The 13,677-nt window shown below is 42.1% G+C and overlaps 1 protein-coding gene across 2 annotated transcripts in view; it reads left to right on the forward strand.

Moving 5' to 3' along the window:
* arhgap31 (Rho GTPase activating protein 31) overlaps positions 1-13,677 on the forward strand; it is a 118,234-nt gene that overhangs the window by 99,086 nt on the left and 5,471 nt on the right. The window contains exons 9-11 of one of the 2 annotated variants that reach the window (XM_055644449.1): positions 4,448-4,507; positions 5,426-6,043; positions 7,949-8,238. In XM_055644449.1, coding sequence (XP_055500424.1) covers positions 4,448-4,507; positions 5,426-6,043; positions 7,949-8,238 — 968 coding nt within the window. The remainder of the gene's footprint in view (positions 1-4,447; positions 4,508-5,425; positions 6,044-7,948; positions 8,239-13,677) is intronic. The other variant, XM_055644450.1, reaches the window with a different exon arrangement.

A 13,677-nucleotide genomic window follows, 5' to 3' on the forward strand; every position in this document is an offset into this window, starting at 1 on the left:
GACAATACAGCTCACCCCCTCCATCACACTGGTCAACCAGAGGAGTACCTTCAGCAACAGACTGATTCCACCAAGGTGCATCATAGAACACCACAGGAGATCTTTTGTCCCTGTGGCTATCAAACTATACAACTCCTCTCACTTCTGTTGTGGGGTAGACTGACTTCCCTCCCCCCACCCCCAGTCACTTAAATATCATTATTATTATAATGTACATGACACTTTCAATGCCTTGTAACTGTATATTTTGACTGGTGGCAGACCAACTTCCCTCCCGGATAAATAAAGTTGTTTCGTATCATATCGTAAATTTCACCAAGACTGATTCTGTGGGCCAAAGTGAAGAGTTTTAGTCTATGGCAGCAAAATCCCGCAGCATCTTAGAAAAAAAGAGGGCAAAGACAAGATACATTGGAGAAAACATTGGCAGAAGAGGAAGATGGGATAAAGTAATCTATGTAAATATTATTGAAAGAAAGAAACCAACCCCCTAAATAAAGTATGAAGAAGGAAATGAAGGAGAAATCTTGAGAAAAGTTTTGAGAAAGAGTAGACTTGAGAAAAGAATAAAAAAATAGTTAATCACTAAGAATTGGAAATAATGTCCAAGGTTTTGTGTTTAATTGTGCCTGAGAATGGATAGGAAAGGTTTAGAGAGATATGGACCAAATGTGGGCAATGGTACAGGCTGGGATGGGGCATTTTGTTGGGCTAAAGGGCCTCTTACCATGCTATGCAAGGTTATGACTCTATGAGAACTAGGGACAACAGGTGATGCCCGGTTTAATGACTTAACAGAAAATAGCATCTGCATTTCAATCCTTTCGTGCTGTGTGCAATTATCAGACTAGATTATATGCTCAAATCCTTCAATCTGGTTGGGAATAAATAAGATTTTAACTCAGTGGAGAGAGCACTGCCACCACACTAAATCTATCACTGCTGCCATCTAGCTACACTATAATCGGTCCTGAAATTCACAAGTCAGTAAGAGACATGATGCTCCTAGAATTTGTACAGACATTCTTTCTACACCAATGTTTAAGAAGCCTGACAAGAGAACGTTTACCACTAGGTAATATCTAGCTGGTAGAGCTGCTGCCACACAGGACCAGAGGATAATCCTGATCTCAGGTGCAGTCTGTGTGGAGTTTACACATCCTCTCTATGGCCATGCTGTTTTTTTCCCGGGTGCTTCAGTTTCCTCCCACATCCTAAAGACGTGCAGGTTTGAGGGTAAATTGGCTTCCATATAAATGCCCTTGTGTGTAGTAGGTGGATGTGACAGTGGAATAACATAGAGCCAGTATGGCTGGTGATCAATGGACACTCGGTGGGCTGAAGGAACTGTTTTCATGCTGTATCTTTCAATTAATCACTGGTTCTAATAATGGGGAATGAAGTGAGAGACCGTGACAGGAGAGGAAAATCTAAGCATTAATGGTCATAATATAAAAGAAGGCAGTGGAGGCCAATTCACAGGATGTTTGCCAGAGAGAGTTAGATATAGCTCTTAGGGCGAATAGAACCAAGTAATATGGGGAGAAAGCAGGAACAGGATACTGATTTTGGATGATCAGCAATGATCATATTAAATGACGGAGCTGAATGGGCTGAATGGCCTACTCCTGCACCTATTTTCTATGTTTCTAAAAAAACAGTTCTCGCCAATGACTACAAAACACACAGATTATTAAACAGTTGATACTGAGGAGCTGAGAATGGAATTTGGGGAAATAACATGGGAAAGCATATTGGCAAACAGCAATCAGAAGTCCTTGAAATACATTTCTAACAGAGTCTGGGAAATATATATATTCTGCCAAGAAGTGAGGACAAACTGAGCATCTGGGAGACTCCAGAGATGAATAAAGGCATGTGGGAAAATACTGACGATACTGGATGAGATAGTGAACAGCAGGAGGCAGCGAGGCACGGCAGGCTATGATTCAATTTGTAGAACGAACACCAAATAACCAGGAACAGAAAGATGACCCATGAAGCAGTGTCACCAAGGAGATTAAGACAAAAACTGAAATATTAAATGGGCACATAAATATGAAAAAGAAAATGATGGGGCAGTTCCATGAAGAGGTGATCTGGAATAACGATATGATACGATACAATATGATAGAACTTTTTTTATCCCAGGAGGGAAATTGAGGGAAAAGTCATAAAAAATACAAAAGCTATGAAACAAATCAAATCAAACACCAATACGAGTACTATAAAAAGATGCTGGAGTAACACAGAGTGTCAGGCAGTATCCCTGGAGAACATGGATAGGCGACGTTTCAGGTCAGAACCCTTCTTTAGATTGAAGTAGACCTTCCGAAACCGCTTAGCCACATTCTCCGGGTTGCTGCCTGACCCACTGAGTTATTCCAGCATCTTGTGTCGATCTTTGGAATAAACCAGCATCTGCAAGTCCTTGTTATTATATTAAATGACAACTTTGCTTCAATCTTTCTGGGGTTACAGGACAGGTGGGCAATGTCAAAGGAAGGGACCAAAAAGAATAAAATACAAGTAGAGAATAAACAAACTCAAATCTCTGTTCGGAATATCTGTGCATTTGAAAAGTTCTGGAGAAGATAGAGATAGAGAAGAAAAAATTGTATGTTTTACTAGTTTATTGAATAAAGATATATTCCTGGAGGACCAATAAATGATTCCTGAATTAGATACAAAGTGCTGGAGTAACTTCACGGGTCAGGCAGCATCTCTGCAGTAAAAGGAAGGGTGATATTTCGGGAGGGGGGGGATCCTTGTACAGACTCGGATAGAATATGAAGAAGGGCCCCGACCCAAAACGTCACCCATCCTTTTACTGCAGAGATGCTGCCTGACCCACTGAGATATTCCAGCACTTTGTGTCTATCTTCGGTATAAACCAGCGTCCAGAGTTCCTTCTTACACGTCATTGTCTGACTCCTGAATTAGCTACATGCAAGAAAGGAGATGGAACCTACTTATTACTAATCTTCATGGAATAAACAGGTCATTTTCAGGGTTGATGCAACCAAAGATCAGTTTTCGACCCTCTGTTATTTACTTGGCCCTCAATTATATAAATCACCCATTTATGATGGGACAGAGTGTAAGATATCAAAGTGTGACTATGATATGAAAATAGGAGGGAGAGCATGTTGCAGTGAAGAAAGTTGTTCTCTACAGGGATGTGGGTAGGTTAATGAGTGGGTGGAAACTTCTCAAATGGAGTTTATTGTGGCAGATTATGAAGTTGTGGTGAGAGACGGCAGACATCAGACAAATATCTAAAGAGCAAGAAATTGCAAATGAGTAAAGGTATGTAATTGTTCTTGTGCATGAAACTCATAAGGTTAGCAGGCAGGTGCAATAACTACCAAATGGCTATTTGGCCTTTATTAGAAGGGTACTGGAATTTAGAAACAGAGAAGGATTGTCACAATAGTGGATGGTGTGGTGAGGCCACACCTGGGGAACTACGTGTGGTCGAGGATCCTTAGTTACGGAAGGGTGTATTAGTATGGGAAGCAGAAGAGACTCGCTACGTGAATTCCAGAGATGCAACGGTTATCCTATCAAAAAAAGCTAAAGTAGTTGGATGTAAACTTCTTGAAATTTAGAAGAGTGAGGTGCGATCTTATTGAGATGTATAAGATCCTAGAGGACATGGCAGGGTAGATGTTGAGATGGTTCCACAGTGAGAGGGCCTTGAAGAAGGGGTTATAGTTACGAGATAACGGGGCTGTCATTAAAAAATTAGGTGCGAAGAAATTTCTGCTGGGAGAGGATGGTGAATCTGTAAAATTCTCTATCCAAGAGGTGTATGGAGGTATTATTTGGAGGTATTACTGGAGGCATTAAGGATGAAGAGATTTTGTTTTAAGTGAAAGATGACGTAATTGTGGGTTATGGGGAACTGGGGAACTCAAAGAGTTGAAGTCTGGGACAAATTACATTGATCACGTTGAATGGCAGGGGGGGGGCTTGAAGGGCTGAGATGCCTATTCTTATTTTTTGTGTTCTTTTACGAGGAATATTTGTTATTTACTAAATATGGGTCCTAACCTATAGCTCGTAACTGCCCTCTGAATGGGTGTAGCAAGCCAAACAGTTACGATGAGTGAAGGCGATGTCTTGGTTTAAAGTCCCATACAAAAAGGTCACTTCTGAACATGCAGAGGTCCCATCATGCTGCACTTATGTCAGCCAACACCATGTGCTCTAGCCTCAGGTCAAATCTGAACCAATATCCTTCTGACTCAGAGACAAGTGAATGCTTTCAGTAAACCAAGGCTGATCATGAAAGGTAATGGCCCAAAGTTGGTGTTTGCACGGCATTGATATAAAGCTTATCTTTGTTCACTGTGTGCAATGGGGGGGAAATCTTTATTAACTGGTTATCTTCATTCATGCGAGACAAATTTGTTGCTCACTCTGTTTTATTTGTTGTAAACAGAAAAAGGCAACATTCGACCTGCTAAGAGTATGGAGTCCCTTTGCTCCTTGCCATTAGAAGGTAAGACATTGTATCATTATTCTTTTGATGAAGAAAATGGAATGTAATCTGGTGTTAAATCCAACGCGTGGTCCATGTGCGTGAGAAGCTTTACACCAGATTAACACACACTTGATCACTATAAAGGCAGCAGTGATCTTTGGAAATATGCACACCGAGGAATTTGAAGTTCTTGACCCTTTCCACCATCATCCCATTGATATAAACGGGATTATAGGTCCCCATCCTACCCCTTCCAAACTGCACAATCAGTTCCTTGGTTTTGCTGGTGTTGATAGCCAGGTTATTGTGCTGGCACCAGCTGAATCCTCTTGTATCTGTCGTTTTATCCTTTGTCCAACCCCTGCCTGCCTATCCCCCCCCCCCCCCCCCCCCCCCCCCCCCACACCTATATCCTATTACTTGCCAAGCTTTGTCCTGCCCCTCCTCTCTTCCATATTTATTTTTCTCATCCCCCCCCCCCTCCCCCACAAGTCTGAAGAAGGTTCCCAACACGAAATGTCACCTTAATGTTCTCCAGAAAAGCTTAATGACCCACTGAATTACTCCAGCACTTTGTGTCTTTAATTGCTGCCTTGAACATCTGAGTTCCTCTTTTGTATTTTTGCTGGAGATGCTCTCTCTAACCCCAAGCACAGTCTGTCCATTTCCTTCCACAGATGCTGCCTGACCCGTTGAGTTCTTCTTGCAATTTGTATTTTGAACAAATGATAAAGAGATTTCAGCATCCCATCAGCTTTATCTCTTAATCAGGAACTAACTCATTGCTTCAGAGTAAGAAATTGTATAGACTTGCTAAAGAGGAATGAAATGAAACATAATGTGTTATTACAGACAGAGCCAAGCCCTCAAAATGTCTGATTTGTGCTGAATTTTACTTCAAGCCTTATTATTAAGTGTATCATTGCTATGTTCTAGATGATGAAAAGGGTGTTCGATTTAAACATGGAGCAACTCTGGGAGGAGGGCTCTCAGGATCGATGAAATCGCACACTCTTGGATCAGGAAGTTCCTACAATCTAAGTCGGAGGCACAGCGATTGGGATCAGGAAGAGCTGGTGGGTGCGATTGGAGGATGTGTGGGGAACATTAGCCCGGGAACGTCAGACAAAGAGACAGCGATTTTGAGAGCGCAGCCGGAGCAGCTGAAGGTGTTCTGTGGGGAAGCCTTCAACAAATCGGAGCCATCACCAAAGACGAGACGGTTGTTTTACTCAGCAAATTTCAATGATTCGTCACCCAAGTCCAATTTCCCAGGTAACTTGTTTCCCCTTGAAGCATCACCACGACATCATAGAAAACCAATGGCAGTGAATATTTCTGAGCCTTTTTCCACATCTGTGCCGTTACACATCTCAGGGATTATCAATCCCCGTGTCACACCTTGTAAGGAAGCACTAAAAGATGCACAACATCTGAATGCCACAGGATCACTAGAGTCAATGGACAGGCCATCGCCTCCTGAAAGCAGCACCTTTGACAACGCCAGTGAAGAGAAGGAAGATCAAACTGATTCAGGCCAGCATAAACAGAAGGGTATGTTACATAAACCATGATGGATATCTACTGTCTGTGAATATGTGTTAGAATTTCCAATACAGTTTTAAGAAACTGGTAGAAAAACACTGCAGATGTTGGAAATACTCAGTAGGTGAGACAGCATCCGGATATAGGAAAATGCAATTAACGCTTCCAATTAATGGCCTTTCATCAGATTTAGTTTTAATTTTTAGAGATACAGGCTCACTGCACTGACCAGCGATCCCCGCATATTAACACTGTCCTACACACACTAGGGATATTTTTTTACATTTACCAAGCCAATTTACTTCCAGACCTGTACGTCTTTGAGGTGTGGGAGGAAACTGAATATCTCGGAGAAAACCCACACAGTCACGGGGAGAATGTACAGACAGCAACCCGTAGTCTGGATCGAACCCGGGTTTGCGGTGCTGCAAGCGCTGTAAGGCAGCAACTGTACAGCTGCACCACCCTGCCGCCCCAGGTTTAGGGATCTTGGGAAAGGGGGCGGGAGGTGGGGGCAGAGATCAGAAGTCGTTTTCTGATTTAAAAAAAATAGAAGGCTGGAGATTAGATGATAAGGGATAACATTGAAAGGTAAAAGAAGATGTTATTGCAGCAAGCAAAGAAACAAAAAAATGTTATCTGGACAATATGTGTGGAGCAGAGTTATTATCTGAAATTACCAAAAGAAAATGGTATGAATGCTGCAAGTCTAAATTAAATATTCTGGAATTTTCTGAAATTCTTCAATTTAATGTTGATTGTGAAAGGCTATAATGTAGTCGGGTAGATGTGGTGCTGGAAGCTTATGCTGATTTTCACTGAAGCCATGTCATATTGGGATGGAGGCAACTGGAAACTTGGGGTCATGTTTGCGCAACAGTGACCTTTTATATAGAAGTTATATAATCACCCAACCAGCATTTGATCGTCCCCATACAGAGGATACCATAACGAGAGCAGCAAATAGCATATACTAAATAGAAAGAAGTGGGGATAAGTTACTGCACCCATAAAGACCATTAGGTGACCGAGTAAGAGAGTAAGAGAGAAAGATGAGATTAAACAGGATAATATTGTATGTCTGTGGTTGCCATGGGGAAGGAAGTAGTTACTGGAGGTAGAGCAGTCGACCAGATATCTCACAAATGTTCACTTTGTTCAGTTTAGTTTAGGCTATTGTCATGTGTACCGAGGAACAGTGAAACACATTTCGTTGTGTGCTAACCAGTCAGCAGAAAAACAATACATGATTACAATCAATCCATTTGCAGTGTAAAGGTACATGATAAGGGAATAACGCTTAGTGCAAGGTAAAGCCAGCAAAGTCCAATCAAGGATAGTCCGAAAGACAACAAAGAGGTAGATAGTAGTTCAGGACTGCTCTCTGGTTGTGGTAGGATGATTCACTTGCCCTATAACAGCTGGGAAGTAACTCTCCCTGAATCTGGTGGTGTGCATTTTCACACTTCAATCAGGTGGTGTGCACTTTCACACTTCTATTGTTGGGGGAATGTTGGGGGAAGTGTGTCTATTGGTATAATTCGCTTGGAACAGTCATCCCTTGTAGAGGATGGTCCTCTGAATGTTGATGCAGGTGGCATGCAAGTTTAAATCAAGGGCAACAACTTTCCGGGTTCTGGGAGCTTGAGAAAGGATGAGAACAGCAATGCAGACTGGTGGAAGACAATATCAATTAAATTATGTCGTCTCAGAAAAATACATTAATTAATAATGGTTCAACATTTTCCTTTTCTTCAAGCTGTCAGATTCACTGCAAACGTTTTGGAATTTGAGTTTTGGATTTTGAGTTTTCAATGGAAATTTTCATATTTTGGGAGAAAATGGTTTCTTTGGTAAGGGATTCTGTCGTTAATATTTATCTAATTTCAGGAATATCATGTTCTTGTTATTTAGATGACCAGAACATTGAAACGGATGGATCGAGGGCCGAATGGCATGTTGTTTCCACAAATTCATCATCGCAGAATCAAGCAGAGCTCTCCCTAAACCCAACACATCAGGACTCTGATCCATTGCAGCCTTTCTCTTCCTCAGAGTCCGTGACCATCTCAGCTGCATCTCTAAACCCCTGTGAAAACACAGAGCAAGAAGAAGTGCCTCCTCCAATTGTTCCCTCAGCAGAGAATCCATGTGAAAATGAACATCAAAGTGGGAGCATCAAAGAGAATCCAGCAACTAAACAGGTTAGACAAATTATTGCACAATTTGTTCAGTATTTAATAGGATTGTTGCTCCCTGGAATGGAGAAGAAGGTGTCACATCAGTGTTAATTACAGATTATGGAATCGGAATCAGGCAGCACACAAACAGGATACTTAATCCTATTGGTTCATTATTGTCACGTGTACCGAGGTACAGAGAAAAACTTTGCGTGCTATCCACTCAAATCTTACCATACATCAATACAATTAGCCCATACACAAGTATAACGGGTAGTGCAAAGAGAAAAACACCAGGAAGCAGAATATAGTTTAGGTTAGTATAGTTTAGAGTTAACAGGCCCTTTGGCCCACCTAGTCCGCACCGACCAGCGATCCCCGCACACTAATGCTATCCTACACACACTAGGGACAATTTGCACTTATACCAAGCCAATTAACGTATAAACCTGTACATCTTTGGAGTGGGGGTGGAAGCCAAAGATCTCGGAGAAAACCTACACTGTCACGGGGAGAACGTACAACTCTACCACTGCGCCACCGTGCTGCCCCACTGTGGTATTACAGCATTAGAGTGTTACAGCTGCAGAGAAAGGGCAGATTTTTTTAAAGTGCATGGGCCACATGAGTCTGATTGGGAGATTAGGACGACATCATTAGGATATGAGAGGACTGTTCAGCAGTCTGTTAAATTTTCGGTCTAGTTTTAAGTTTGTTATTGTCATGTGTACTGAGGTACAGCGAAAAGCTGTATTTTGTATGCTGTCAGATCAGATACTATAAATAAATCCAATCCAATCAAACTCAAGTACAACAAGCAGAGCAAAGGGGAAGATGCAGGCTTGCAGCATTGTGGTGCATGTGGTCCATAGATACAGGGGAGAAGAAACCAATTTAAATTATCAAACGTCACGTCTTCAGAATGTGGGAGGAAACCCATGTGATCACAAGGAGAATGTGTAAACTCCAGGCAGGCATGACCGAACCCTGACCTGTGCTTTGTTTTGCTTGCTATCCAACCAGATCAGATAACACTATCAATAAATACAATCAAGTCAAACTCAAGTACAATAGACAGAGCAAAGGGGGAGATGCAGAGTTTCAGCATTGTAGTGCATCAGTGCAATAAATAATGCGGGGAAGAAGCTATTCTTGAATCTGGTATATGTGCTCTTAAGCTTTTGTATCTACCGCCTGATGGGAGAGGAGTGACGAGGGAATGACTAAGGTGTAAATGGTCCTTGATTATGTTGGTTGCTTCTCCAAGGAAGCGTACATTGTAGATGAAGTTGATGGGACAAAGGCTGGTTCGTATGATGGTCTGGGCCAGGGGCGGAAAACCCGGGGGGGGGCCAGAGGGGACACGTCCCCCCATGTTTTGAGAGGTGGGGGACATCCCCGCCCCCCCAAGTTTTTGTGATCCCGATTTTAAAATCTCTGCTTTCCGCGAGGCAGTGGGGGTGGGACTGATGATCGAGGGCGCGATGATTGGAGGAGGGAGGAGTGGGAGGGGGGGGGTGGGACTGAGGATAGAGTGCGGCGATTGGAGGAGGGAGACGTGGCACAGACCTGCGCCTCATCCGCAGCCACGATCGATCCCGGCCGTGTCTCCGGCGCTTTCCCGAGCGCCCCCACCCCACCCCCACGAGAGTGGCCAGAGAGGTCGGGAGTCAGACTCTGCCTGTCCCGCCAGGTTAACCTCCCTGGTCTTGCGGGAAATATGGCCAGCGTGGATTAGCAGCGCTGGTGTCCCGTCAGTCCAGACAGGGCTGTAGTTAACCCGGTGAGACAGGCAGGGTTGAGATTGAGTCTTCAAAGCCTCGCGTGTGTGTGTGAGTGTGCGCATGCGCGCGCGGCCGTCAAAAATTGTGCCCCACCCCGTCCCCTCCATGTTTTGATAGTGAGTTCCGCTCTTGGTCTGGGCTACGTCCGTAACTCTGCAACTTTTTGCAGTCTTGGGCAGAGCTCAATTCTGAACAGTGGAGATCTTAACATTGGAGCCATGAGCATTAGGGAGTCCTAATGTTCCTTCTGCCAGGCTGAGCAAAAGTGAAGGTGGGTACCACATGATTATTGTAACCGACCAACCAAACCTACACAACCTCTAATGCAAACACTGCATGTCAAGAGCTGATAGCTTGCAAACAATATGGTAACAATTATGACACATCGCAAAGCTCCAGGATTTATATTGAATTCTTGAAATAAATCTGGATTAAAAAGCTAATTGCTAACGTACGACATACTCTAATCCAATATAAAACATTACATAGACTATATTATTCAAAAACTAAAATAAATAAACTTTTCCCCAATGTCTCACCCATTTGTGATAAATGTCAGTTACAAGAAGCTAACATAGCGCACTCTTTTGTTTTCTGTATAAAATCCAAAAATTCTGGAACGAAATATTTGAAATCTTCACAAAATTATTTAAAACAAAACTACTACCCAAAGTAGAATGGATCATTTTTGGAATATCGGAAGGTAACCCAGAATTAAATATGTTTCAAAAGAATTTACTTAATTATGGGCTAATAATCGGAAAAAAAGCTCATACTTAAATTTTGGAAAAATGCTGCAATACCAACAACAAAAATGTGGATTTCAAACATGTTCGAAACATTACACTTGGAAGAGATGAGACTCCTCCTAGCAGGCAAAGCAGATCACTTCCAAAAGACGTGGTCTGCATTTATGCAACTATTACAAGCATAAGGTGCAATAATAAGTTATAACATAAAGGCTACCAAGACCTGGAAACGGGGGGTATAAAATAATTTTTAAATAAAAACACGGTTGGTATATCCTTTTTTGCAGAGTTTTGTGTTACAATAGAGCGATTGATTTTCCTTTCTTTTTTTTTTTTCTTTTCTTTCTAGGGTCTTATTTCTTTTCTTTACTTCCTTCTCTAATTCCTTCCCTAAGGGGTTCTCTTCTCCCAACACTTTCCTGCACCTTCACGATTCTTGCTTACTTTCCTTACTTCTTTTATTTCTATCTTTTTTAAAGCTCAAAAAATGAAGTGGTACAACATAATGTAATAAGATATATGCGATGTATTAATGTGATTTACTGTACTGCTAATAAAAATAAAATTTTAAAAAAAAAAAAAAAAAAAAGCTAATTGTCAGTCGTGGCGATCACCAGAATATTTGGGTTGCTGTAAAAACCCTTTAGCTTCACTAATGTCCATGACGGAGGGGAGTTTGGAATATGTCCGATGAGATTGCAGACCCACGGCAATGTAGACCATCCAAACTATCCTCTAAAATGCCCCATGAACCATTCAGTTTAAAGGAAAACCAAAGGGGGGAGCTGGAGATCCCGGTCTTTCCATTGATGCCCATGTGGTGTGAATGAAAAACATTGAAACTGCAGGATCAGGAGCCTTATGGTTCCTACTTCCAATGTTCTTAACTAGTGAAGGGTGAGTCCAAGGCCAACACAACATGACTGAATGAGCGGAGAGAGAACTCTCAACAAAATTATTTTCATTATCAGTAAAGCATTTTTTTTTAAACTTAAGTTTGGGAGAAGTCATTGGTGAAAGTGCGTTTCCCACAGTGTGTAAATCAATGCAGCAAGATGCATTTGCAAGGCACACCTAAAATTGCACAATGCCCCAGAGCATTTGGCGGCAATTACTTTTGTTACGGCTGATGTAAATAAAGGTGAATAGAAAGGGTGTGGAGATGATTGTATCCCATCATCAGCTCCAACTATGAATTATCAAAGTTGATAATCTTACAATAACAATAATGAAATTTAGGTTGAGGTTTTTGTTTCTGTATGACAACAATCCTTGATGATAATGCAGCAGCATGAGGAGCATCACCCCTGAGCTTCAGGCAGTATTCCAGAGGTGGGTAGAGGGAAATGATGTTGGGTCCATGAAGTTGATGGGGTCCTTAATCCTGAGCTACCACATTTATGGTTGCCATTTTAGGTGACTATCCCAGACACGTACAAGCAGTTTGAAAGACGCACTGATGACTCATGTATTGGTCGTATTACGTTAGTACCATTCACGTGTCAAACACACCCATATATACTAGATGAGCATTGTCAATCCACAAATAAATTACATACAGATTTAAAGCAGGTCATGTAAATGGGCACAGTGATGGACCCGTTTTAGTTCATATCTTAAATTCTTGAGCGTTCAGCCCCTGCCCTGTGATTCTGCAGGAATTGGCCCCTTCATCCACGACATCAGTGCCAAACATGATGCCAAGTTAAACTAACCTCCTCTACCCCTCCGTATTCCTCCATTCCCTTCCTATCCTTTTAACTATCTAAAAGCCATGTATGGTACCTGCCTCCACCACCACACTTGGCAGCAAGTTCCAAGCACCCACCTTGCCCCGCACTTTTCTTTTGAACTCTGCCCCTTTCACCTTAAAGCTTTGGCCTCTGACAGTTGACAATTCCACCCTGGGGAAAAAGGTTCTGATTTCTACCCTAATATGCCCCTCTAATTGTCTCCCCGCAGCCTCCGGCACTCCAAAGCTGCACCAGGGGGAATTCTACGTGTAACGGTGTTGATGGAGACCTGAGTCCACAGGAGGCACCATCACCATATCACATCCACACCCAGTTATAGTCTGTGCCAACTCTACTCAGCACAGGCTGAACAGTAACATTGGCTGGAGCTTATAGAGCTGCCTAATGCTCACAGAATACACCCTTTAAAAAAGTAGATCTTTCAAAATGATTGTTACTCTGTGGCCCCTTTGGATGAGGAACTTCAAAAGCAATTCCCCTTATTTTGTATGTGCAATATAATTAATTCTTATCTGCCTTGTTTTCATTGTGCACAAATCATCCTCATGTTCTCAGGATTTTGTACACTAACTAAATGGGAGTTATTTATGCACACCACGGATAATCCATAACATTTTTAAAACTGCACTGTATCCAGAGTAGTCCAAAGTCTGTTTCTTCACAAGGGTTTAGATCTGAAAGTGGTTTGGATGTTACCAATGTTCTACTGAAGTGTAGCACTGTTATCCTCTAGTGGAAAATCTGTATGGAAGCTTTTATTTCTCAGTTGCAAGGGGTATTTAAGGAAATGCTTCTCACAAATCCAAGCTCCCAGAGCAAAAATTTTTCAACCAAGCCTAAGTATCGAAATGCCAGATGCTGTGGGATATCCATTCGTGGAGATCAGTTGTCTCCACTCCTGAATGCCCAGTACACATTCAGCGTTCACCTTTGTGTATTCAGGTTTGCATTTTTCTCCAGCTAATTTTGATTATCCACACAATAAATCTCAACTCCAACTCAACCTGCGAGGAGATGAACCGTCTTTAATGGATACAAAATAGCTGGAGTACCTCAACGGATCAGACAGCATCTCTGGAGAAAAGGTAACATTTCGGGTCGAAACCCTTCTTCAGACTGAGAGCCAGGGAAAAGGGAAACGAGAGATATAAATGATGGTTTAAACCAGCATCTGCA

The sequence above is a fragment of the Leucoraja erinacea genome, chromosome 13 (assembly GCF_028641065.1).
Source record: "Leucoraja erinacea ecotype New England chromosome 13, Leri_hhj_1, whole genome shotgun sequence".
NCBI classification, from domain to species: domain Eukaryota; kingdom Metazoa; phylum Chordata; class Chondrichthyes; order Rajiformes; family Rajidae; genus Leucoraja; species Leucoraja erinaceus.